Source organism: Fomitiporia mediterranea (genome assembly GCF_000271605.1).
Source record: "Fomitiporia mediterranea MF3/22 unplaced genomic scaffold FOMMEscaffold_3, whole genome shotgun sequence".
Taxonomy (NCBI): Eukaryota; Fungi; Basidiomycota; class Agaricomycetes; order Hymenochaetales; family Hymenochaetaceae; genus Fomitiporia; species Fomitiporia mediterranea.
Window position 1 is genome coordinate 732,310 of NW_006760388.1, and position 26,072 is coordinate 758,381.

At 46.7% G+C, this 26,072-nt stretch overlaps 8 protein-coding genes across 8 annotated transcripts; 4 read left to right on the forward strand and 4 right to left on the reverse strand.

Annotated features, from left to right (window-relative positions):
* Positions 1-860: 860 nt before the first annotated feature.
* On the reverse strand, positions 861-3,118 carry FOMMEDRAFT_144935 (uncharacterized protein; the record flags this gene model as incomplete). The annotated part of the gene is made up of 9 exons (XM_007263422.1): positions 861-946; positions 996-1,170; positions 1,219-1,556; positions 1,614-1,740; positions 1,822-2,211; positions 2,258-2,498; positions 2,576-2,904; positions 2,930-2,969; positions 3,042-3,118. 9 exons carry the CDS (start codon positions 3,116-3,118, stop codon positions 861-863), a joined length of 1,803 nt encoding a protein of 600 aa, XP_007263484.1.
* A 1,633-nt stretch (positions 3,119-4,751) lies between these two features.
* On the reverse strand, positions 4,752-7,892 carry FOMMEDRAFT_79534 (WD40 repeat-like protein; the record flags this gene model as incomplete). Its single annotated transcript, XM_007263423.1, has 8 exons — positions 4,752-5,313; positions 5,373-5,471; positions 5,540-5,696; positions 5,753-6,990; positions 7,044-7,329; positions 7,388-7,473; positions 7,522-7,804; positions 7,856-7,892. 8 exons carry the CDS (start codon positions 7,890-7,892, stop codon positions 4,752-4,754), a joined length of 2,748 nt encoding a protein of 915 aa, XP_007263485.1.
* Positions 7,893-8,709: 817 nt separating this feature from the next.
* Positions 8,710-9,841, reverse strand: FOMMEDRAFT_131896 (uncharacterized protein; the record flags this gene model as incomplete). Its single annotated transcript, XM_007263424.1, has 2 exons — positions 8,710-8,806; positions 8,871-9,841. The coding sequence occupies 2 exons, from the start codon at positions 9,839-9,841 to the stop codon at positions 8,710-8,712; spliced, it is 1,068 nt and encodes a 355-aa protein (XP_007263486.1).
* A 583-nt stretch (positions 9,842-10,424) lies between these two features.
* FOMMEDRAFT_131897 (uncharacterized protein) lies at positions 10,425-12,058 on the forward strand (the record flags this gene model as incomplete). The annotated part of the gene is made up of 10 exons (XM_007263425.1): positions 10,425-10,521; positions 10,583-10,602; positions 10,662-10,676; positions 10,759-10,797; positions 10,851-10,893; positions 10,958-11,014; positions 11,378-11,470; positions 11,524-11,587; positions 11,645-11,797; positions 11,854-12,058. The coding sequence occupies 10 exons, from the start codon at positions 10,425-10,427 to the stop codon at positions 12,056-12,058; spliced, it is 786 nt and encodes a 261-aa protein (XP_007263487.1).
* A 308-nt stretch (positions 12,059-12,366) lies between these two features.
* Positions 12,367-13,697, forward strand: FOMMEDRAFT_118375 (uncharacterized protein). Its single transcript, XM_007263426.1, has 8 exons — positions 12,367-12,468; positions 12,532-12,722; positions 12,795-12,887; positions 12,944-13,001; positions 13,057-13,159; positions 13,208-13,314; positions 13,376-13,442; positions 13,509-13,697. The coding sequence occupies exons 1-8, from the start codon at positions 12,416-12,418 to the stop codon at positions 13,569-13,571; spliced, it is 735 nt and encodes a 244-aa protein (XP_007263488.1). The 5' UTR covers positions 12,367-12,415; the 3' UTR covers positions 13,572-13,697.
* A 4,144-nt stretch (positions 13,698-17,841) lies between these two features.
* FOMMEDRAFT_17688 (S-adenosyl-L-methionine-dependent methyltransferase) lies at positions 17,842-19,829 on the forward strand. Its single transcript, XM_007263427.1, has 9 exons — positions 17,842-18,293; positions 18,352-18,387; positions 18,452-18,603; positions 18,660-18,731; positions 18,795-18,815; positions 18,876-18,960; positions 19,012-19,063; positions 19,118-19,458; positions 19,518-19,829. Exons 1-9 carry the CDS (start codon positions 18,219-18,221, stop codon positions 19,707-19,709), a joined length of 1,026 nt encoding a protein of 341 aa, XP_007263489.1. The 5' UTR covers positions 17,842-18,218; the 3' UTR covers positions 19,710-19,829.
* Positions 19,830-20,231: 402 nt separating this feature from the next.
* FOMMEDRAFT_77786 (endocellulase) lies at positions 20,232-21,425 on the forward strand (the record flags this gene model as incomplete). The annotated part of the gene is made up of 9 exons (XM_007263428.1): positions 20,232-20,352; positions 20,405-20,512; positions 20,570-20,607; positions 20,665-20,744; positions 20,797-20,862; positions 20,916-20,942; positions 21,003-21,160; positions 21,225-21,262; positions 21,333-21,425. 9 exons carry the CDS (start codon positions 20,232-20,234, stop codon positions 21,423-21,425), a joined length of 729 nt encoding a protein of 242 aa, XP_007263490.1.
* Positions 21,426-23,770: 2,345 nt separating this feature from the next.
* On the reverse strand, positions 23,771-26,013 carry FOMMEDRAFT_152641 (Pkinase-domain-containing protein; the record flags this gene model as incomplete). Its single annotated transcript, XM_007263429.1, has 7 exons — positions 23,771-24,353; positions 24,403-24,531; positions 24,584-24,778; positions 24,828-25,066; positions 25,117-25,274; positions 25,333-25,505; positions 25,562-26,013. 7 exons carry the CDS (start codon positions 26,011-26,013, stop codon positions 23,771-23,773), a joined length of 1,929 nt encoding a protein of 642 aa, XP_007263491.1.
* Positions 26,014-26,072: the final 59 nt, after the last annotated feature.

The following is a 26,072-nucleotide window of genomic DNA, read 5'->3' on the forward strand; positions in this document are numbered from 1 at the left end:
ACAGTGGACAAACACAAAGAAAATGTTAGGGGAGAAAGGAAGAAATTGTGAGCTGGCAAGAACATCTTTTGTATCAAAAACAAACTTACACGTGATAGAAATGGACGTGGGAAAATGGACTTATGCAAAATTTCCTTCGTCTTTTGTGAGAGATCATATTTTTTCTAAAGGACTCAAGTAATATAATAGTAATGTTAGTAAGTAAAATTATTACAATCTACTTGAAATAGGTTGTCAGAAAACTGTAATATTTACCCTATCTTGTAATTACTATATATGTCTTGTTTAAGTCTTATAATCCATTATATTCATGTCAAATAATTCCTTAAGAATATATTCCAATTACAATTCTGTTCCTACAATATATACTTATCTCTGTCATAAATAAGCATAAAATGCATTATATAGCTCACTAATACTTGTCAAATAGACAAGGGTATACAATTGTCTGTTTGATTTTGTGATGACTGTTTATCGGTCCCACCTTTTGTTGCGCACCTCGATTAATGTCACCTTTGCCTCTGCAGCCCTGGCGCTCAGACACTCTTTCCCAATACTTTTGTTTCATTAATAAAACTAAAGGCACAGGCGGAGCTTCTACGTGACGGAACGAATCACACCGATGCTCTATCCGAGATAGCTGAAGACGAATTTCCGTTTGACTAGGATGTTCAAGCTCGTTCCAATAGGATATTCTGGAATTCCGCTGCTTTATCCTAAACAAGATAATTTATGATCCTAACATTCACAATATTGTACATACATGTTTGTATTTGGAGTGTATTCATAGCTATCGTTGCTGTATATCAAATTCTTTCTGCAGTAACTTACCAAAAGTAACTATACAGATGGCATATGTTCTAATTCATGTCATCAGCCAATTCCTCTAGGTCTTCACCGATTCTGTCCGCGTGCTGTGCTACAGCCGTCAACCATCCAAAAGAAACTTGATAAGACTACGATGTTCAAAACAGGAAGACAATAAAAGAACGTACAAAAGACAGGATACGACGCATTCGTAGGGCCTGCACATGTCCGTAGCGCATTGACGAGACGATTTATTCTAGGTCGCAGTGCGTTATGCTGTGAGCAAATTTCGCGTGTTTGCGCTTCATGCTTTAGGTGGTCGAGCCTCTCAATGAATACCTTTCCAGCAGCTGACCCAATAACCTGCAGTATACAAACCCGATAATATCAGAGGGTGAACCGTAAACGGACAGGGGTGGTACTTGCAGCAAGGATGGGATCTGGTACAACATTTCGAGCATCCCCTTCATTCTCATTAGTTCTGGACGATATGAATTCCAAAATAGCGAGTATCTCATTAGCATGCTGCAGAGAGGCACCAGATGAACCAGGCGTTGCGGACGGACGTGCACGATGAAGATGAATCATGGAGGTATGCGCAATACCATGCGTAATGGCTAAGATAACGCGGATATCATCCGCAACGTCTCCTAGTTGGTCAAGAGGAATAAGACCTTGTGCAAATTGCGACGTGATGTGGGCTAGCCTCTGTACTTCTGGCTCAAGCGATACATCAAGCCCGAAGCGTGCTGGGAGGCGCATTCAATCATTCTAATAAGGAAAAGATAGAACTTGAACTTTCTTACTTGATAAGGTCGCTGCCCGCTCATAAAGAGCAGATGCCTTTGCTCGAAGCACCAAGTGTGAGTCATCTTGACCCACAATAAGTTCGGCAGAAAGGAATCTCTGTACAGTATTTCCAAAACTGACAGACTGTGCAACGAAAAACGATTCGCTTCATTCAGCAAATGCGCGATATATACGGAGTTAATGAGAAAATTGTGTACAACTCACCGCTTGCTCATATGACCATGATGTATCGATTTCAGTGCCGCGTGCGATTTCATCAGTTAAAGAGCGGGGCAAAGCCAGTGCCACACTCCAACAGGCGTCCACATTAAAGACAGACCAAAATACGCCTATGCGTTCTGCCTGCTCAGTGGCGTCGCGAGCTGCAGGCAGTGCGAAAGAGGCACTAAGAAACGAGGCGCTGCTACTTCCAAAGGAAGAATTGTGAGCATAACCCGTAGGCATGATCTGATGAAGTCCACAGCTAACTGCAAGAGTCACAGCGGCATTGGCATGATAGCGACCTTCAATCGTGAGTCCAAGGCAAAAGAAGTACTGAGCGAGTAAGGTTTCTGCCTGCACGGCTTGTACTCTCTGCTGCGCTAGACTTTGGCTCTAAAGGCAAGGTTAATACTAGTGACCTGAAAGAATGGATAATAACAACTTCGGATTGCATTTCTGATGTGCCTTGAAGAGCAAGGACCGCGCGGTGACGATACACATCTTCGTGTTGCATATATTCCCTCAAGTTGCTAATACGAAGTGCCCACAAATATATTGCATTAGTGAGTGCAGGATGTGGTCGCTCGGGATGATGGATAGGAAGAGCGAGTTGGACCTTGAACCGCACTGGATTTACCGCAAACCCGAGTACCTCTGAGTGCGGAAGAAAAATCGCAACACTAGGTTAGAACGTACATAAGAAATGAACATCCAGAAAATTAGATCTTTGACGGATGACAAAACACGAGAAACATACAGTGCATCAGAAACTGGTGGAGAAAGCTCTTCCGCTTCCCACCATTTGAGCGCCGCAGGTTGCGTATCGTGAACATGCGGCAATATAGATTCATCTCTATCGCTTCTCCTCATCATCGCAGACGATGTCGGTAAATAAGGATCACGTAGTAGAAGCGTCTGGCTGGGCTCGGATCTTCCTTCCAATTCCTGAAGTCGCAATTGAAGTTCCTTGTACTGTTCCTCGAGTATCTCGGTGCGTGTCCGGCTCTGGCCATCCGAATATTCACAATCCATAACTTGTTGCGCTTCGATACACGGCGTGCAAGTCGGTCTTGCACCGTCACATCTCTGGAGGGAGGAGTCAGCCAGTGACAGACATGTCGATAGGGGAGAAGGGCACCATTTTGCGCCGTCTGTCAATGGGTAGAAAGTGTAGCGATTAGTTTGATTCTACCATGCCTCGCGTTTGAATGATGGGTGCTTACCGGCATCGAATACAAGCCAGTCCTCGTCCAAGGACGTTTCCTCGAGTGGTTGAGGAAGAGACAGGTCTGTCTGTCATGAGAGTCTATGAACAACTTGATTTCGATTTCTAGAGGATCAATGGATTATACGATGCCAGAGTGCTGTTTTCTCATCGTCCATGCGCCGACTTTTAAAGGTCTTGACGGTTTGCCCATGTAGCCACAATTTTCGAGAAACAACCAGAGGGCGCTTGTCGATACAACGAGACAGACGTCAGTGCGGATAAAGATCTACATCCACAGTGAATGTTGTTTGCACAGCAAGGTACAATGTCCAGAAAGCGACTACGCGGCAGAAATCTATTGGTGGCAAATTTCAAAGAGCAATAAGTCTGCTTTCCGAGTCGATCGACAAACGTGACTTGAATCGAGAATTGTCAAGGAGGTTTAGGCATATGTGGTCGAGAACTCCATGCAAGATACTGTGGTCGACGTAAAGCATTTTTAGTAGTAGGAATACGAGAATAGGTCGGATAGTCGGAACCGAAGAGGCAAAGCTGATACATTGAGATGGTCACACGATCATCGACTTAAACAGGCGCAGGGACGGAGCATAGAGCGGGACATAACGATAAACGACCAGTTCTAGAAGGACGAGTTGACGCAGAGCCGTTCAGAATCGTCGTAGGGAGTCCGGCCACACGCGGATGAAGAGTCCTTTCTCGTCATGTTGCATTCCCAATCCAGAGCCGAAAAAATCTGAATAAACACGCAATAGGAAAGACGATAGATTTATTTGGGGGAGTATTACGAGAGACATCCTGAGTCCGGGCTCCTTGTTGCATAGCTGCTAGTTGAGGGCACCAATAGTGACGTCGCGATGAAAATAATTACGAGAGCGAATTACGGCCTGTGGGATATCCACCCGATACATACGTTAGTCGATCTACCCGAGCGTGGCTCGTGAAGGACCGGAATCAAGGGCTAGCCAGGGGATCGAGTCAAGAGGGGAAACGGATTGCCCATCTCGAGTCCGTCCATTTATAATATCAGTGGAACAAGCTGATATCAGCGTGATAATCAAGCGCGCCGAAAGAACTCGAACGTTCTGTACTCAGCGAGGCATCGTGGCGTTGTACGGCAGAGGACCCATAAAATCAATTGAGAGAAAGAATCAATAGAGCATAGGCATTGCAGCGGATTTAGTGATGCGCCACTGGAGGGTCTCGACCTGCAGGGTCGCCGTAATCTTATAGACAAATGGTGATCGAGAACGTTCATGAAGCTTCGAGGACGAACATAGTCATTGGCACAAACGATAAATCAGCTGACCATGAGGATCTCACGCATGCTGGATATGGCGTAGGTAAAGGCGACTCTGATTCCTAAGTTGCTACAGTGTGACGAATCTAATGAAAAGATGAGAAGCAGTATAAACAGCGACCCTGAAGGAGAAAAGTGTCAGTCATCGGCATTCGACTTCTTCAGTAGATCCTGGTAATCCTGGGCGAGCTTGAGCAATGTTTTACTCTTTGCTGTAGATTGCACGGTCAGTAAAACGAAGATACGTTAGCATGACACGCAAAACCGCACCAAATATCCCCAAGACCTCTTTCGCTAAGTCGCGCTTCGGTACTCCTAATATCGAGGGACACCAACCATCTTCTGACTTTCCAGGACGCCTGCAACAAACTTAAATACTTAAATGCATTTTGGTTCAACAGTGAACACTCACCAATAAACAGGACCATAGAGTTCTTTCAGCACTTCCTCCGCTTTTCCTCGGAAACCTTCATCCGCAATCGTCTTCGCATACAACAACAATGCTTGTTTGTATTCTGGCGCACTCCCGAGCACACGAGCGGCATGCATCCGGCTCTCGAGGTGTCCAAGAGTCATCGCTGCGGTCCACCAAGTCGGTCGTGGCTTCTCTGCATCTGATGGTGATCCATTGTTTGACATATGCTCTGCGACACGAGCCTCGATGGATGCAACAATCCCATTGCCTGCTCCACCAGGGGTTAGAGACATAGATGTGCGTTGGCGACCTTTCCATGCGGATGATCCGCTCGCCCACCAGCTCTCACCGATTCGTACCCATGTAAGGAGTGCGGAGTCATAGCTTAATGAAGTTCCTGTGCTAAGATACACGACGGGTGCACCGTTCGGTCGGATTGACGCAGAAAGGACGGTAGGCAATAAACCATTGGGATAATCTGTTGTTGGAGGACTCGTCGAAAGGAATGGGAGGAGAGATGTTGGAGGATGTAATGCGGAAGACAACTTCGCGTTCCTAGAGAAATAAACCAGCAGTTACTTGATGAGCGTTTTGCAGCGAAGCATGTAACATACCAAACGTAGACTTGGCCCGACGCCGTGATAGCCATGAGATAATATTTTGCTGCATCCAAGAATGCCACAGGCGAACCAAGCATAAGTGTGGGCATAATTCTGTCGAAAAGAAAAGAAAAGAAATGAATAAGAGAAATCTTTATCTAGATAAAATACTGGAAACACACCGTCGTCCAGTCAATGAATAAACGTTGACCGCTCCGTCCTCCATTGCGGCAGCGCAGATTCTGTTTGAAGCACAAACACATAGGACCGGTGAAGGCAGATAGTCCAACCATTGCACCGTCTTCTCCTTCGAGGTGAAGAACGTTATCTCAGTTGGTTCTACAGGGTCATGTAAGGGTAGAAACTACACGGAACAAATCTCAAATACGTACCACTTCCATCTTCGGAGTTCCGAGCTTCAAGGACGTCTCCCGTTTCCGCGACACGCTCAGAGAGGAACGTCTTTAAACCCGGTGTCGACAAAACAGTTTCCCGTACAAGGCTACCTGTCGACGGGCCGCCAATATTTCGCAAGCCCAGGGCATCACTACGCCTAATCTCACGGGCTTCTCTCTCACTCGTGTCTCTAAGGCGATCGCCACCTAATGTGCGGGCTTTGGGCTGTTTCCCATTATCATCACCGTACGAAACCGTGATCGTATCCCCTCGGCTGCGGCGTCCACCACGTGTATCGAGTGCACTGATCGGGACTGTCATATCCACACCTCCGCCGAAGTCAGGTCCGCCACCTTCCACGTCCATTCCATCAAAACCATTGGTATAACCAAACCCAGTGGATGACACAGATGAGGAAATAGGAGGTGGAGGAAGGTAACTCATTGCCGGCACGTTTGCATTTGTGTTGATACTTATGGATGACGGTGGAGCGGAAATCTGCGTGGGAGGAACGGTTGAAGCCGAGGGTACGTTCCCCGCTCCTCCAAGTGAGCCAACAAAAGTTGGCTGAATGCGCCTCTGCGCACGATCGCGACCCTTGGGTCCACGACGCGCAACAAGCGTCGTTACTTGTTCGCCAGGTCGAGTAGACGACACGTGCCCGAAGCCATTCTGATGTGCAGCGGGTGGTGTAAGTGGAGGGGTTGAGCGTCCGCTAGTGTGTCCATTCATATGAATATTGTGCTCTGCGTGAGCAAAGCTAGGTGGGAGGGGCGGGAGGGAGAAGCCGAATTTACTGAGATACTGCCGTTGTGCTGCTGGTGGTGCAATTCCTTCCAGCTCGTTCCGGTCGAAGGCAAAGGCAGCAAGTGTGCCATCGCTTGACACGGCGTAGAGTGCCAATCCGTCGACTGACCAACTGAGATCCATTATTTGACGCTCAAAGACCTCTTTTGCAACAATGAGCGGGCGCGCGCTCTTCGTTTGCCAAACACTGACGGAACGATCATCCGCACCAAGTGCAACGACAGAGCATATATTATTTGTAACAACGGGCTTTTGAGGATCTCGGAGGAAAATGTGCGGGTTATAGCATGCGACCTCGACAGTATTCTCGTGTCCAACTAAGGAAATGTCAGACGTCCAAGTGTTGCGGGAGATGACCGCAGCAGTGAAGACATATCCGTTATTGTTCATCGCATTGGACGCAGTAATATGTGCGCCATCAGGAGACCAGCTGAGACTCCATTTCAGCTACCAAATGTAACAAACGAATGTAGACAAACATACCTTAGCCGTCGAAAGAACGTGCTCCCTGGTGAATGCTCGAACGGTCGCGTTACGGTTGCTTCCAAACCCCAATCCGTCGTGCGCCATATCCGAACAGTACGATCGTCCGACTGTGTCGCAAGGAACTCACCAACGGGATCCCAACATACACCCTTTACGAAACCCTGGTGCATATCGAGTTTGAAGAGGCGTTCCAGGGTGTAGCCACACCAGATCATTACTTTCGAGTCCAGGCCGGTGGAAGCTAGATACCGATCTTCAGGGGACCACGCGAGGTCCGTTACATCTGCAAGTGGAGTGAATTGGGCATAAATTCAATTAAGAGGTTGACAGTAGAGCATTACCACTTTCATGGCCCGGTAATCGTTTCAACGGTTTCCAGCCTTCAACATTCACCTCGTCCAAACCCCAGACCTTTCCCGAACCTGTCCTAATAATCTATAAACACTAGACTTAGAAATTGGTAATAAAATCGTACGGATCAAGATCCCAAATCATAATAATCTCGTCATCACTTCCACTCGCCAGCCATCGACCTGAATGTGCCCATCTAACAGTAAGCACCGGACCCGTATGCATTGTCAGCGTGCACAACGACTTTGGAGGTTTATTGGTAGCATCCGCCGCAGCGTTCAAGATCGGTTTCGTAGACCATATGCGAATCTTCGCATCGAGACCACCTGTAGCGATTCGCGAGCCGTCAGGATGGACGTGCACGGAGAACATCGAGAGACGTTTGGCGTTCTCATTACGCGTTCCGTCTGCACTAACATGAGATAGGAATACAGAGTACAGGGCATATCTAAGCATACCTTGGTGCATTACCCACGATGGCTTCGTAAACCGCATCTTGTACAGCGCGTAAGTCCCCAACCAGCGTTGATGATGTCGGCGACGCAGGACTTCGACGTCGCAGGCGGGATGTTGAATCACGTGACTTGTAAATCACAAATCATAAAAGCAATGAATTTGAATGAAATGAAATATAAAAGAACATTAATTTGGATTGAGGCAGTCCATAACAACGTCCGGTATATCGATACTACTGTATGTCTAAACTCACTAATGCTACGATCATGCTGCTGCAAAGAGCACAATGCCATGATTGGGTTCCTGATTGTAATCATATTTACTTACACCAGAGGCAAAAACCAATTCTGAGGTCTGGAAAATTTGTTTCAGAATGTATTTTCAGCCAATCAGGTGAGAGCTTTTGGATTTTGTAATAAATTCCCAGTGTTACAGAATGCAGATATGCCTCCTGTGTTATTCACTATCGCCGCTGTTGCGTCTATGCAGCAGATGCTTGAGGGTCTTCTACGAAAGTTTTCTACTTAGATACATCGGATCTCTGCGCACAGTGGCAGCGCCAATAAATCACACATTCAGTCTTTTTGAATTGTACGCTTCTATCAACAGTATAAGTACATATGAACATTAATGTTAAAACAGGACAGCCGCACAGACACCGAGCATCAAATAGTCTGGACGAACCGCTGGCTACATGAGGAATGGAACATTGCAGAAATTAATACAGTGCAGAAAGGCCCAGGCAGAGCGGCGATATATTGAAAGGTGAGGGATGTCGGATGTATGTTGGATGAATGCGAGAAAAACGACATGTAGGATAATTGCGGGCAATATATATATATATAGCGGAGTAATATTAGAAACTTAGGTAGATGCGGCGCAAGTGCGCTGTCTTTGCATGCGACCGACAAATAGGGCACTGCCTCTTCTTTTTAAGTGCCTTTGTGAGACACCTGTACGCGCTGATTTAGACTGGTCGTAAAGGGGAGGGGAGGGAAGAAAACAGAATCCACTCACGGCGTGCAGAACACATGCCCACATTTGATACTCGATAACTCCAACGAAGGTTCGCCATCCTGCTCAAGACACAACGGACAAGTATATCCGCTGAATGACGGTAACGTCCGCTTCTCGTCTCCTAGACCGCCGGAGGTTTGCGCGTCAGAAAGGGTAAAGCAAGACGAGGTAGTTGTAGGTGAAGAAGATGATGTTCTAGGCTCGGATGCATTGGTCGAAGTGGGTATGGGCCCGCGAATAGGCGACCTCCGGCGGGCGGCGGCGGCGAGCGCAAATGGAGTCTCCGATGGGTCGTCGGAATCTGAATCGGAGGAGGCGGAGGAGTGCTCGAGGTCAGAGTTCGCGTCTTCCTCGTCACTGTCTTCTTCGGAATAGGTGTCATCTTCCTCGGAGTTGGGTTCGAGATAGCTTCCGTCGTCGCCCTCACTTTCACTCTCGCCGTCATCACCTACAAACCGTACAGAGGTAAGAAAATGTGGGTATTCGGTTGGATTCCAAGAGTTGCTTTCTTGCTCAGCAAGAACTATTTGTTCTATACGGTCTGCCAGATAAGAGGAAAGGTCCGCGTCGCCAACATTATCTCCAGAAGCAACAGAAGCAGTATCGGCGGCACTTTCCCACTCGCCATCGAATTCGTCGGGGTGTCCGATATAGTGTACACCGACATCCGGATCCGAGTTATCGGAGGACTCATCACTGCGACTGACTCGGACCTGCCATGTATTGCGATGCACGGTGGCATTCTGTCGATGCTGGTCAAGAGCCTGACTGGACACGAATTCACGATCACAAGGCAGACAGTAATGGTGCAGCATGGAGGTGCGAATGTGTTGCAACTTGCTGGCTTCGTCAAGAAAGCCACGGTTACAAGGGACACATCGTGGATGGCGAGAGGAGTTGTTAATATGGGCAGCACGAGCAGCTTGAGAGACAAAAGTACGCGAACAAACGGAACAATCCCATCCTGTCATGATGTATACGAAACTGGCGAGGATATCGAGTATCAAGGTGGGCGAGCTTGTATACCTGTGATGACAATGTGGTCAATGCAGCAAGTGTGCAAGCGTGGGAGGAGAACGCCATAATGGCGATGACAGTCATGTGACCTAGTTTCTCTGTTTTAAGGGCGGGCCTACTAGTTTGTAGTACTCGATGAATGACTTATAACCTAACACAACTGTTTGTCTGTTCTTGCAGCATATGCTGGCGGGGATCATATCAACGTCGTCTTGATTACGCGATCCTGCGACGTTTTTGTGAATGCCGCGAGCGGCCGCCAATGACCAATTTTGGGTATACAATGATATCAGACACTCGCTCCCTTCTATTGCCGGCTGGTGTCTCCAACGCACGCTGAACTATGGGTGATGCAATCACCAACGCTCAATTCTCTTTCCCTGCCCACGTCCAGTTTGTCCATCTCCCCATCTCCGACAGCTCGGCATATCACAGACTCTCCTCGTGCACAACGCCGCTATATTCCCCCGCCCTGCAGTCCAGCACCGCTCTCTGTCTCGTTCCCCCATGGCCCCGGAACCAGTGCTATAATTAACAATGTCCTTGACCCTGCCTTCTCTCTCTGCCGTCGTCGATGTTTTTGCACAGAGATGTAGCGGCGTCGCCGCCATCTCCCTTGTGGTCTATGATATCAGTGAGTGCTAGGCCTTCGAGAGCGATTCACTCCGCGCTGACGATGCCGTCAACCTGCCAAGTGATAACAATGGATAAAGAGGCAAGTATTTGCTTCGTCTGCTCTTCTTCCTTCGTCATCGCTTATCTTTCCTTCCGTAGATCCAGCATTTCTGGGTGTGTACTGGCCCTGTTGAGCACCAGCTCGACATCCGTCATGCCGTTCTTCCCCACTAACTTATCGCATATACCTCTTTAGGGAAGATCATTCTCTATCGTCCAGGTGATCTACTTCCTAGTGCGTGATCTATTATATTGAACTTCCCATGAGGCGCTGAACTATCACGGCAGAATCGGTACTATGGTCTGCTGGTCGTCGCAATCTACCTTTATGGTCAGTGAACCCTGCCAGGCCTGTAACGGAGATAAACGGTGCTCACACAGCTAGCGCTTTGCAGGCGACATGATCCAGGTGTTTTCCGATGATCAGTACGTTATCTTATTTGATCGACAGCGTCTTGCCGTTTTCTGATCCGCCCATTCAATTTGTAGCTGTACGCTCCAAAGAGAGAATTTCTATATATGTATTCATTATTGGCGGTTCTAGGCAAACAAATTGTTACGTTTGGCGCATGGTCTGGTAGGCCAAACAATTATTTTTATCATTGGTTCAAAAATGAAATTCCGTCTTCAGGATGGACGATGATAATGCTCTCGGATGGTGTGTTGTCTACTTACTCCGAACTGTATGTTGAAGATCCCAATCTTCCCATGAAGCAATCATGGCAATCCGCGTCCATGCGCTTTTTGAACGAAGTTAGTTCCCCCTTTATTTATAGTCGTCATTCTGACGACCACATGTTGGTTTACTTTTCCAGCTAAGCGGGCGACAATCCTTCTTGGCTCGCTATACTTTGCGCAGTGTATGGTAATGGTGGGCGTGTTGATTGCATACGACCGAGAATTCAACGGTAAGTGTACACAATTTAAAATTACTTCCAACATGCTTACACCGAATTTGCAGATTTCGCCTGGCAAGCCTTACATGCGTGTGGCACAATTGCTCCAACCTGGTTTTCCCTTTTCTGGTTCGTGCATCTGTCTTATAACCGTGCCCCTGAATTGCGAGTGACTGGTCGTGTTAGGATACCCACGCTTATCTTTGAGTTCATTCTGCTATGCATGACTTTATATAAGGGGATGTTGTACAAAAAAACCTGCTGCTTGGATGTAGATAGCAGCAGGCAATTTCGATTGCACCGCATTCTCGTACGGGGTCAAGTTATATACTTCACATGGTACGTCAATCTACCTATTGCATATCTGCTGTAAATTACTCAGGCGATTTTGTCAGTATTCTGCTCTCCGGCAGTATGAATATTATACTCTGGAAGCAGCTACCCGGAGGAACGCCCAATAACGAAGCGGTTACGCTGTCTGCCGCCGTTCCATGTGTTCTTGGTAGTCGTATACTCCTATCACTACGTGACGTGGCTTCTCAGCAAGAGGGAATGGAGACCTCTGAGGAGAGCACGGACATGAGCGAATTAGTTTTCTAGCCTTTGTATTTTTACCTACATCTTGTCAAGACGAATTATACACGTAACGAATAAACCAAATTGTAGTCATGCCAAAAGACACTTTTATCTATTGTAATGAAAGACAGCCACTGCTCGATTGTACTTGGGATTGCTCTACAGTACTCAGACTCAGAGGGAGGAATGAACGAATGGACCAATTTAGGAAATTATAAGTCTTGTGATCCAAAAGAAACACGTGGGAATGACGTCGTCATGGCTTGATTGGAGAATCTGAAATACTGACGCACCACTGCAGTACGTGAACTATCGACTTCACGACGACGAAAGGCAAGGACCGTACAACCAGTGGAACGCCAACATATACGACAGCAAATTATGTCTTCAACAGTAATTAGGGAAGTTACAAAGGATGTATGGACATTTTCATGGTGAACTTTCGCCTGTTGCCACGGCCTTCATCCGCAACGCCTAGACTGACCGCATCGTTCCAGCCCATTCTCGCGGTTCGGCCTCTTTCCGGTAGGTGGGAGGTCAACGGTCATCAGGCTTGCAAGCGGGGATCTTTGGGTCCTTGCAAGCACACCACTAGACGCTCCGACGAAGTCGAAGATTGATGAGTTGGGTGGAGAAGAGAAAGTTAGGTATATTGTAGGAGCGGATGCTGTGCATAATTTGTTCCTCCGTGAGATACCTTTTCTTGTTGTGAAAACGATTTGTTGACAAGCTAATCATCATGGTCATAAAATATCAATAGCGGAATTCAAGAGGACGTATCCAAAGGCCAAGTTACTCGGTGTCCCTGCTCTCCTCTCAAAGAAGAATCTGAAAGATTTAGAATTTGCCGGGGGTAAGATGCTGCGCCTCATTTACGTTGGAGATGCTGCTGTACTTACTAAGCCCCAGTCTATGGTAAAGATCCGGGGGGAACGAAGTACGGATTCGAAGATGAAATCAAAGCATGGTCAGCTTCCTTTTCCAGGATTTAGACCAAGCAATGCTGATGGTTATCTCTGAAGTTATTTTTCCGGATTTCAAAATCAAGATGTTGCCTTCAATCATGTTGCATCACGTACACTTATTGAGGCAGACCTACTCTTCAATCTTCCCTGCACTGAACAGGTTTGACAGTCTATCACGCTTCTCGACTCGTGCTGACTGCATGTGCAGTACTCGAAGACGAAGTTTTCTGGGACGGTCCCTATCTTTGGAAGTATGCTCAATCCGTACTCATGGGCACACAAGAAGTTCGTCTGGGGCGTGGGCACAGATAAGGAGTGAGCACGATGAAGCATGCTTATTCTAGGGCCTTGGCCTAATACAGCTCTATGCTGGCAGAGCGATGAAACGAGATGCGCGTACCGTAAGTGGTTGGGATTTTGACAGAATCATACCCTGCCACGGCGTAAGGCACTTCATGATGCATTTTAATGACTTCAACTTGCTTACTTTATTGTTCTTTGTGTTACAGGACGTGATCGAGACAGAAGGCAAGAAAGCCTGGGAAGAGGCTTACAAGTGGTATTTGCAATGATCTGGGACCAATTGTGTTCCAAGAGGTGGTTTTTAGAGTGTATCGTTAGTATTTCCGATCTTCTCGGCTAGTGTTATCCACTGCGACGGTATACTCTCGACTGTGCTTCGTACTCCAAGCTTTGCTAACGACCTTCTCCAGCTGTAATTGTTGCACTATACATAATACATTCCACAATTAGCTGTTTGAGAGATCCTGTCGCGGCATGTGTCCTGGACTGGCCGAAGCAAACAGCAGTCTGTTATGGACTTCGTCCGCCTGCTCCCCGTGAATTCTCAAGCTCGATATAATCACTCCTGAAGCAGAACCGGTTACATGTTAAAGACTTTAAGCGAGCATGCTCCTCATGGAGTCTTTCCGGCAGAGAGCTTTAACCTTGCGAAGACTGCGCCGAGATGTGAATCCGCAACCCCGATCAACTATTATTGTTAATTAGGAGTCCATCAAATCATCTGGTAAGATGTCACTCCAGAAAGTTTAAACCAGGCTGATTTCCTCCCCCGGATTGGCTAGATTTTCTGCAGTTTTCTGCAGTAACCTTTGTGTCCTAAATGCAGTCGCGGAACCTGATGGTTCGGCATGACATTCTATGCTTCTTACATACAACGTGGTATTCATGCATAAAACTCACAAAACGCCACAATAGTGTTTCTAGCTCAGAATTACTTGGTGCTTCGTTCATGATCATCGCTCATATGGTGTACCTTGTTCAATTGGGAAATAGGAGTAGCTACTGGGCGCTTCTATGAAATTAAACTCCGACAATTTGGCCCTTTGGTTGCGTTATGAGTCTGGTTACCATTACTTATACTTAATTTGAAAAGGAACACAAAGATGCGCCACATAGAATTATGAAGAAGAGAACTACATGTTATTTGTTGAAAGTCTTGAGAACCTTGTTGCACTGCGATACTGTCCACATTCGGAGCGGGACCCTCCATAAAGTACAAGTTTAAGTTCCAGTGCAAGGTGTGATGGCCGTAGAGACAACCAATATTAACGCATTTAAGGATCGGCTCTTAGTGCAGTTCAGGTCAAACATCTTAGATGCCGAATCAGCTTCAGTACTAGTGAACTGGGAGATGTTTCCACCCGCCTCGGAGATGGACGAGATCGACCGCATAACGGCAGATATAAAGATAGTTTCTGTTGAAGAAACCCTATGTTATTACTTCCCGTCGCCAATTGGCTTTGCTTCTGATTTCGTATCTTATAGACATCGTGATCTTTCTGTTATCACCATGGACCTAATGGACTTGGATAACCGTGAATTAATACTGGTAATTTCGTTTTGCCGACGACAAACAAAAGGAATTTCGCCTGGAATAAGCTTTTGGAATTTCGGGGGCTATCAACGTTACATGCTTAAATTCTTCAAGTTAATTCGACCCTGCCGGTGAAAATAAGGATGTACGTCGTCGTGTAGCACTTTACGTCTTCCCCTCATCACTGCTTATTTACTACAAATAATCGTTATATAATATTAAATTCATGCTTTGACAGATTCTTAACGTACGTTCTAGACATTGTTGCCAAAGGCGACGTGTGTATGATTCGTCCAATAACATACGAGCGTTAGGGCGTATTATTTGTATGAAATAATTAATATTATGCCGCTCCCGGAAGTAAACGTGCCCGAGGGTTCTCGTGGAAATTTCTTCCTGTCCCAGCTCCGATGCGCATGTGAATTCGCATGCATCCCCCACCTCACGGACTTAAGGGGAATTCGGAACTGGACACCAGTAACACCTTTCTGGTTTTGCTGAAAAGTTTCGTGTCTTGAATGACTGTTACATACGATTAACAGTTATCTATACTCTGTTTTCCGTACCTTCCCTCGATTACTTCGTATTATGCACACAGCAGACACATTAGAATATGATATACAACCATATTTGTATCATATTTTATATGTCTGCTGTGGCAGGTTCTATGATGCACATGAGATCAATAGTCCAATGCCGCCAATCGAAATGAATGACTGCCGTTGTAAATATCAGAGTTCGCGAAATTAATGAAAGTTACCTCAAACGATCGTCCTAGCATTTAAAGATAATCTCGAGGTGTGTGGCGTTTCACAAACTCACAAGGACTAGAGAACAATATTAATGCTGACATTGCCAGTAACACCCGGGCCAGCGCGGCATCCAAATTGCCTACTACACATTTAATTTCTCCTGCCTTTCTGACTCCGAGCCTTCTGTACAGCCATATTAATGGCTCCTATTGTCCCCTGTGTACAGCACAAATCGCCACATCTTCTTCGGCGTCGGCCTGACAGAATGCAATAATTCAAACAAATTACTGTCGTGGAAATTATTTTCATCTGCAATGCAATTGCTCAGAGAATCCTGGTTTGGTATACCTTACATTGCATCGTTATACACATAAAATGAGATGGGATACAAAGAGATACTAACAAGCCGTGAAGTACAAAAGTATTACTTTGCGTCGCCATCAAGTAGTCAATAGTCTCGGTATATTGTGCCTGCTTAGGGATTGCCAAAACGCCGCTCTGAAGCCCGTTGCCGTACGGTAAATTCGGTCTGAAAGGATGGGGATCGGGCAGGATGGACATTGAATAACGTGCTTACATGTCCTTAAATTTTCATGATCCGCTTCGTCGTTTATACCACAATATTATCCTATCAGCAATCCGAAGTGTTTCATACATTGCGTGGACGAATCCAAATGTCCCATGTGGGGCACGGACCTTGTGTGCATCCAACGTAGAATCTGCAGTACACAGTGCGCGCGCATCTCTGATCAAGAACTTTGGGCAGTCGGAGAGGGCCGAAGGAACTTTAACGTGGATTGAGGACGAGCGGTTAACGTAACGACTTCTAGCTCTGAGTATCATCCCTTTGGAGAATAGGAGTTACGACCTGTCTGTGTCTAGTGGTGGTGGAGCTGAACTTCACCGTTTAGTAGAGTTGAGATCCTCGGTCTGTTCAATCCATTTTCCAAAGGCGGGACTAACACTCCCAACCCAGAAGCTTGGCAGGGCAACAAACTTTCGCGCGAGATGGCGCCAAAGCTTAAGTGCATTTGCTCTCGCGAGTACTGATTGACGCTGTTTACTTTGTCAATGCCCGAGAGGGCGGATCCGAAATGTATACTAATAGGGATTGAGGGAATGTAAGTTGCTGCTGGGAAGAAAATATCAGCCAGCAGCATAAAGGAAGAGATCAGTGAAATTGCTAAATCCTTACCAGTAATAAGGCTTGTCAATCACGCAGTTGTCGACTGTGAAATCTTCTCATTCCTTAAGGGAGATCAGATTTGCGCAATACATGGGATGAAAAAATGGGGGTGCAATTTATCCGGGTCGCGGCAAGCGCCGACGGACAGCGAGGATCAAAAAAGTGTTTGTGCTCACAGTATAGTCGCACCAGGTCTCAAATCCTCGTTCCCAAGATTTATATACAAATCCCTTTATGTTTGTAGTAAAGCAATTACGGCAAAATGAAATTCTGGCGCGACTTGATGCCTTTAACCTTAGTCAACTAAAAGCCTCTTGCATTGTTGCAACGCGAAAATTGCATTTCAGCTTCTGAGAGGAAATACAACCATAAGGCTGCTAATTTCAACTAAATATAGATATTTTCAGAGGTGCATGTGAACGCTGTGCGGACTCTTTTGATGCCTTACAGGTTTCTGTCATTCACGACGTTTTAATCGTCGCTCCCTTTCTACTATCGCATGTGACATACTTATCCAATGCCGCGTAAACAAGCTCAAAGGGCATGTACTTTTCGTCGAACAGCAAGGTCTCCGCGGAGCACCGGGAAACTCACTTCCCTCCATCACAATTAACAATCTGCTTAGTCGCTGTAAGGGTACTCTTAGCGCTATTTTGTTTTTCGGCGAAAGAGACGGCTGTCAGAGTACTGAGTTGTTTGTGTATGGACTTCCCACTTGGGAGGCACGATCCAATCAACTTCCCGTAGTGCTTTCAATTGGTTCTAAAAGCAGAACTGTTCGTGATTTTGGTGGCTGAAGGGAAGGTACGAACGTACGCTCTTAGTACTATATGGCTATTCATTCACTTCCATGTCCTTTCCGCAGCATTTGTCCGGAAAGCATCCTCCTACCGGTACGTTATCCCGTCCCTTAGTCCCTTTAATGTGCATATAACGGTGTGAAGAGCCATATTGGTCCGTTCTTCACCCAAGCATGCGTTTCTTTGTCCTCGTCCAGTGTTTCCTGTAGGGTTACTGGAGTGTCAATCAATTTTAGAATATTCAGGATTCTATTAATTTTCGCTTGACCTTAGCGGTACACGTGGAATACGCGCAATATCACCACTCCGTTCTCGGATCGCAGAAGCCTGAGCCTGAGCTTTCCGAGATCCAGGTGTCTAGCCGGCTTCGATTCTATTGATTCTATGTTAGCGCCGGTTCGACGGACAGGCAAGGACAAGAAGGGAACAGTCTGTAACATCCCCGGATCCGTGGCGATAAGGCTTCCAGAAATTCCTGATACAGGGATTGAGAACCGTTGCATTTCGCTAGCAAAAGGGTCACGGAGGTATAAGAGGACCCCGTCCGGGGCATACAGAGGCCGTAATCCTTGCGGCCACCTCTTCGTCTTCTCACCTACAGACTCTTGCTCACTTTCCAGTCCGCTCGCCACCCCGCCTCTACAATGAGTGTTACAGTCACTGGTATCCAGCTTCAGCAGGGCCTGAAAGACCTCTTTGGTAGAGGTATGAATAGCGAGGTACATACAGTTAGACTGTCGAGAAGTAAGAGGAGTACTGAGCTTCTTCTGTTTTCAGTCATACAAGCTTCCAGCAGATAAGCAGGAGATGGATGTGAGTTCTTTAAGAGTTCAATTATGGGGAGAGAATGGTTTCCTGAGAAGATCTCGCGCTACAGCGCTTGTCGTTGCAGCATCGCATCTGGACATTAATGGCGGATGGGCTGTATCCCAAAGATGCAGAACTTGCAGTCCAAAGTGTATTGCACCGTCCAAGGGAGGACCAAAGCACACCAATGATCCTCGATATCGGTTCTGGTTCTGGTACCTGGTATGTCCCTACCTTTTTATATCGACTGAGAATCAGGTCCAGATGCCTTGGTATAGGGCAGTTGAGATGGCGTTGAAGTTCCCGCATGCCAGGGTGATCGGAATGGATCTTATTCAGAGTAGCCCAAAGTGAGCGGCATTCCCGAACGCCTCATTTGATCTAAATGCCTAATTTGTGACCAATCGCAATAGCTTTGTCCCAGAGAACTGCGTGTATGTTGTGAACATGACCCCCTGCCGAAAGCTGATGTGTTGACTATTACCCAACTGAAGGTTCATCAAAGCCGACGCCACAAACACGCTTTCCGAGTATGTCGGCCACTTCGACATTGTTCAATGTCGAAGTGTTGCGAAGCATGTTCGTCCGGGATCTACTGTTTCCTTTTGTAAATATACTCATGATACGCAGGTCCCAGACGCCGTGGCGTTTACACGTAGTCTTGGTAGAACTCTACGGCCAGGTGTGTGTGCCCCGGTTATCTGCACAGGAAGATGTATGCTGATAAAACCGACAGGGGGAATATTCTTCTTTTCGGACGCAGTAACCGACGTCTTCAACGAAAAACTTGAAACATATCCTCTCGCGCCAATCGACGGCGCTGTGGACAGTAACGGAGTATCGACAAATGATTACAGCTGGTTTGCACGGTGGATGTCGGAAGTGACAGACCGATGGACGACGAAAGAGCGTCAGTACACCGATGGCGACAAACTCCACATCCTTCTCCGCGAGGATGGCCAGTTTGAGGATATAAATGTCAAGGAGTACTTCAGCCCGATTGGGTGGGATGGTGGAAGTGCAGTGGAAAGCAGTAATGGGGCCGAGATCGGGAGGTTGATGGTGCTGAACGTTTGTGTGAGTCGCAACATACTCGGTAAGAGTAGTAGAAGACTTACACTTACATTCCGATACAGGACTTCTTGCAGGCAAGTCGACCGTCTCTGCTGTCTTCTGGCTTATCGGAAGAAGCTGTCGAGAGGTGGGCAAGAAACGTGCGGCAGGAGGCTGCCAACCCAGCAAAACATATGCTGTTTAAGTGGGTTATCAACTGGGCAACAAAATCTTCAACGGGTTCTCAAAGAAAACCGGCAAAATCTGTGCTATGAGTCGTTATATAGCTATAGCCATGTAGTTCATCCTATAATTACGCAACAAACTTTTATTTTAATTTACGGAGAACGACCACGTGCTCCTAAATCTTACATAACACTAAATATTGAATTCAGTCCAAAGCGCCAATTTGGCCAAACAACATTATTGCTGACCGTTTGAATTTTACTACCTGCTCGAGGACGTACTCGGACTACATCACTTGCATTCAGATGCGAATTACTTTGGTATTGGATCTGTGGCGCCCTGTTATGGACTGGAACTTCTTCGTCTTCGCGATTCGGGAAAAATTCGCTTGCAGAATACAGAAAGCGTCCGCTGCTGTTCTGACCGAGAGAAGCCAATATTAGTGCCTTGGAGAAATGTCGCCCCGAAGTTGCTCGACTATGCAACAGCCAAGGCTTTACGAGTGTACATGTGGCCCCCTTCGCCATTGCTCTTGACCGAAGATCTGGCGTGGTCTGCTTGTATTTAGAGGATGGAATTTCAATCACCTCTGTTAATCAACCTGTTCAAACATGCGCTCTCTTCTTGTACTTTCTGGTCTCTCTGCAGCTGTCATCGCCCAGACAATCTCGGGCAAGTTTGATTGCTTGCCCGCGGGCAACTTCAACCTTTGCCAGAACCTTTGGGGCGCGAGTACGATTTCTGCTCCACATTTTCATCTGTTTCTCGATTTACGTTCCCCTAGATGCTGGAGTCGGAGGCCAGAACTCAACACTAATCAGTGCATCGGGAAACACTGTCTCCTGGGAGACCCAATGGACTTGGGCTAACAATGAGAACAGCGTTAAGAGCTGTAAGATATATATCGCTTCGTACTATTGTGAATGTCTGGTTTAGACGTAATCTGCAGACGCAAACGTTGAGTCATTGACTGCGAAGGGTGTTCAGGTGAGTGGTCTACCATCCGCATGTGATAGTTGTTAAAGATGAAAATTGCTGTGACAGTTGTCAAACGTTGCATCTGCTCCGACAAGCTGGAGCTGGACGTACAAGACGCAGTCCGAAGGTATACGCGCTGATGTCTCGTAAGCACCCACTCCTTTCATTGAAGGTGTCTCAGGTTCACATTTAAGCAAGTTACGATATCTGGTTCGGCCAGGCGTCGTCTGGTACTCCGGCGTCTTCGGCATCGTCATACGAAATGTGATCTCCTTTTATACTGATCATTCTGTGCCATCCCTCATCCTTGATTTTAGCATGATCTGGCTTTCCGGGAAAGGAGGGTACGGCTCTTTAACGGTTTTTTTTGCTATTCCAGTCTCATGAGTTACATGTCTACATAGCATTCAACCAGTTGGTTCTCAGTCCGTGACGGGAATCAACCTTGCGGGACACAATTGGAATCTTTGGAAGGGACCGAATTCCAACTGGGAGGTGTTGTCGTTCGTCAGCGCCGATGGCGACATTACGGATTTCAACGCCGATCTTAACGAATTCTTCAGTACGTTATTTCCCCGTGGCTTCTATTCCGAGCAAGTTCCATATACTCAATAACTCGTATACAGCTTATCTCACTGAAAACCAAGGGGTGTCTCCAAGCCAGGTAAGTACATTTTGCATCATCTCACGAACGGAAACGAGGAAATACTGACTGGTACACTGCGATAAATTAGTTCCTGCAATCAATTCAGACCGGCACTGAACCATTTACCGGTAACGCCGACTTGCTCATCAACAGCTACTCAGTTTCAGTCACATCGAAGTAAACTTGTAGGACAATGAAATGGTCAAGAGCCTAGAATTTGTCGAGTTCGCTGTCTTCGGTAAAACTGTTCCCTAATACAAAGTAAATTCGTACACGTGTGTCACCACTGCACAATTCCGCTTTCTCATATCCGTAAATCGAAATTTTCACCTCTTCAGATAAGTCCCCAATATGCAACAGGATCAATGTTTCAGCGAGAGCTATATACCCGGGCTTCGTGGCAGTATGGTCTAAGTATAGGATTGGGTTGCTACGCCTTTCATATCTCAGGATCGTGTCAAATCTTGGAATTACTTGTAATGTAATATTAATATCGCCTTTGTACACAGTAAATTGAACGAAGAGATTAAGACCGCAACCTCCCAAACTAACTCCACTCTCTTTAGGACAATGAATTTCAATGAATTTGCTTTTATAGTTTCCATTTCGTAGAAGAGAAGTAATCCTGATGTACCTTTTTCTCGTGACCAGGCATTCTGATGCTCGATAACAATTCATGGAGCAATAGTTCTTACGGTTGTACTGAAGTAGAGAAATAAGAAGTGCAAATTGCGCTTGTGGTCCTTCCATAGCCTGGGACGGTCAAGAAAGCGCCAAGTATTCTCGCAGCAATATCCTTAAGCAAATGAGCCTGAATAATCATGATACAAAATATCGTGACTTGCATAAGAACTTCATTATTCAGTACCACAAGATGGTTCACACGGAATTACTCATTCAAATAGACAGAAATTCCGAACAATTTCCAATCTTTGGACATCTTCCATTGCTAACTCAGTTATGGACGATGAAGATTAGTTGAGGATGCGAGGTGGAGCTGCTGGATCCAAGAGTTGATCCGTTTGCCATTAGAAAGTCGGTAAAGCAAATTCAAACGAGAAGTCTAGGCGGATTCCAGAACTCAACCACTATCGCTCGCCCTCTCGTGTAGGTAAATGCTTGCGAGCGCCGTCTTGATCGGCTTCGCGTCCCGTCATGCCCGACCGTCGGCACTATAATTCTACATAATTCCTTCATTCAATCGCGCCCCACAATATTGATCCTTCACATTCCCTCTTCCAGGGACATTGTGCACACCCGAATTCCGATCCTGTTCTCGCCCTTCTTGCAAAAAAAGGCTGTGCAATGTATATCTGGGAATTACCGGCGTAGTCCGAGACAGCAGCAGTAAAGAAATCCGTCAGAAGCACCAAATATCCGAAAGTACCAACACCATTTCGTTATATTCTGTGAAGGTAAGTCTAGGCACCGTATGCTATAAAGATCCGTATCAAGTTCCATATAGCTGATAATCAGCAATGCAGTGTATTCGTCTCGTGAGTTCCGAGTAAAGTCTTCGCTAGCAAGATAATCAGAGAAGTGTAGACTTCCATGAGCGGATAATGCAACGGATGAAAGAGACCAACGTGTATAGCTTCCTTGTCACGGTATCGCTTCTTGAACGCTAGAATGCGTAGGCTCCAGGCTCAGGTTCAGCTTCCAAGCTTATGAGTGGATACCTGTCCGCCCGCGGTTAACATGCATATGGCATCCAACGCCGCTTGTGGTTGGCACTAGAATTCTTCGATGGATCTGGCTGATAGGGAGACCTGCTAAGGTTATTTAACAGAGAACCGTTTTGCGACACTTACATGGAGAGTGACTCATACAAATGTGGTACTGTGACTGCTATTGCTCCAGCATAAAGTGTGTCTGAAGAGGGATGACCCATGTTGAAGGCGGTGTTCAGCACTAGTGAGATGAGGCGAGGCGTCATGCAATCACTGTCAAAACGTTCAACATCGAAGCAAATATTCCGGATTGTTTCGCTGGCGTCGGCGAAGCACACTGGACAATTCCACATCTGAGTCTCATCCCCGGTACTCTAAAGATGCAACTGGTCACACTTAGCGGGCTACGTCGAGAGGGACACAATAGGCAACACTCACATATTTACCTGTGGCCCGCGAGTTCCACTCGAGGAATCATTTCTATTAGTGGTGAATCGATGATATATGATGTCGAGGTACACAAATAATGATACGAAAGCAGATTGAAGATAGTCGACGGAGATTGATATGGAGCACAATGAATGCAGTAATATAAGTAGAAAAAAGAATGCGGCCGCTGCAACGGCCTTTCAAGCTGTTAGACGTGCGTGAAGATGGACGAACAGCAAAGTGAATGTATCTATCTATGAATACTGAATACACTAAACGATCATGAAAAGAAGACATGAAGATATAAGCAATGTCCCTTGGAACAACAGATTGCGATAAGCCCATACAGAGGGAAATAAAGTTAAAAAAATGTATCGATGTCGACTAGTTAGATAAGCTAATACAATACAAAAATTAATTCGACATGCTACCCGTAGTTCAGGCCACTGCCACCTCCGGGAGGTCTCCCTCTTAGACCAGGAGCAATTTTACCGCCAAAGCTTGAGTTTTGAAAAGAGGTATCGCGATTCCATGTGGGCTGTGGTGGAGCATCAGGACGAGGGGGCAACCCTGCAGGTCGAGGCGGTAACTGTGAGGCTTGATAGTTTGGTTCGCCCCACCCTCCACCAACCAGACCCATGGGCCCATTCCCAAATCTGCCACCCTGATTTGAAGGTCTGTTAGGCCCCCATGGTCGACTATTGTGTGGTGGAGGTGGAGCCGACGTCCATGGGTTTTGCGAGGGAGGTGAAGGTAAAGGATGTTGCGACAGTGCGGGTCGGTAACTATTTCTATTAAAAGAGTTATTGGCGACATTGTGTGGAGGGTACGGTGGCGGTCCATCGGGGCGGAAGGATTGTTTGTGTGGACCTTCATTGCGGAAGTTTCTGTTGTGCAGGGGAGGCGGAAGGCCGTGGCGGACGGCTGGTTTCTGAACGTCATTCTGTGCCGGTGGCTGATGGCGTCGACCTCGTTGGTCGAACTCATGGGAAGGCTCATAAGTGGGCAGGCTGTCGTATCACCGTTAAAGTTTGTTTCAAATTAGAACACAGAACCGACCTTTTCGGATCCGCTGGTAAGGGATCGGACCAGAAATACTCATGGTCAAGAGCGTCAGAGGCAGTTATGCGCTCTCGAGGGTCCAATGTCAGCAGTCTGTCTAATAGTGCACAGGTCTCCTTTCCGATTCTTGGTATTTCCTGTTTAGTCTATGAGTAGCAGTGATTATAAGAAAGCTTACGATTCGTAAACTTGTTTTATTCGTCTTTCCTGTGGCTTGAATCGAATTTGGCCATCACAGCCTGGTAGTTTGTCGTAGTCCGGCCAATTTTGTTGATTCGGAGACCCGCAGATAGACCATATCTTATCAAGTTGGTCAAGATCAGTGTTGCCCGGTAAAATGGGCCTGCGCATGAACATCTCGCCCAAAACACAGCTAAATGCGCGTTAACTGACGGATCTCAGCAAAAACACTAGAGGCATACCCGATGCCCCAAATGTCAATCTCCCCACCATACTGACGCGCACCAAGTAATAATTCAGGTGGACGATACCATCGGGTCACTACACAATTAGTGTAGCGGCGGTCGCGACCGGAACTAGTACCTGGAGTGGTGCCGGACGGGTCGAAGGCGCGCGCAAGGCCGAAGTCAGCAATCTTGAGTGAGCCATTGTTTGATATCAATAAATTGGCTGCTTTCATGTCCCGATGAAGAATATGATTCTATCCGGACAAATAAGCGATGACGGATAACGACAAGAGAACAAGCATACATGGTGCATGTATTCTGTGCCCTCCAACAGCTGCTTCATATATAACTTTATTTGACTCGGAGATAGCTTGACACGCTCATTCTCCAGTAAACCCGCTAGATCATGATCCATATAGGGAAAGACCATATAAACGGACATGGGTACATCTTTCCCTTTGCCTAGTAGAGCAGCATAATGAACGTCCCATCAATGATCATAGAAAAGTTGTGCGCGCACCAGGAATGACAAACATGTCCAATAAATCGACGATACATGGGTGTTTAAGCGCTTTAAGGATTTTGATCTCTCTCAGTGCGGTAACCGGCATGCCTTCCTTTTCATTGTGCATTAATATGCGTTTCAAAGCAACGGCTTCACGCGTATGTTTGTGTAGCGCTTTGTGCACTTCACTAATTAATTCAAATCAGCGGCGCGAATATGCAATAACACGAGATAGTGAACGAACCCAAAAGTGCCTTCACCGAGCTTTGTAACAATATCGTAATCGTCACGTTGACCACAACCAAGGAATACACGATGATACACAGCCTTCTCTTCTTCGCGAGTGCGCTTGACCGGAACACGTTTGGATTTTACAACGCCATTAGCTGGCGCCTTCGCGGGCGCAGTAGTTGGAGTAGACAGGACAGGGGGCGGAGCGGGAGAAGTCTTTTCTGCACTACCATGTAATGAAGGCGGCGAAGGTCTGTAGTGAGGAGCGCCAGGTCGTCGACGTGCATACGAAATCGCTTCACGAGCCCGTTGAGGAGTGTCGGCGGTCGACGTTGACGGTCCTGGTTGCCAAGTACCAGTATCATAGCCGTCGTCGACTTCTCCTTCCTCCGGCGAAGAGGTAGCCCTTCGCTTTGCTGGGTTTTTTTCGGGCGTCCTAGGTGCAGGACGCTTTGCCGTCGACATTAGCGTCGGTGAGCGAGAAAGAGCAAGGATCGAGCCACGGTCAATTCACATCTGCATAT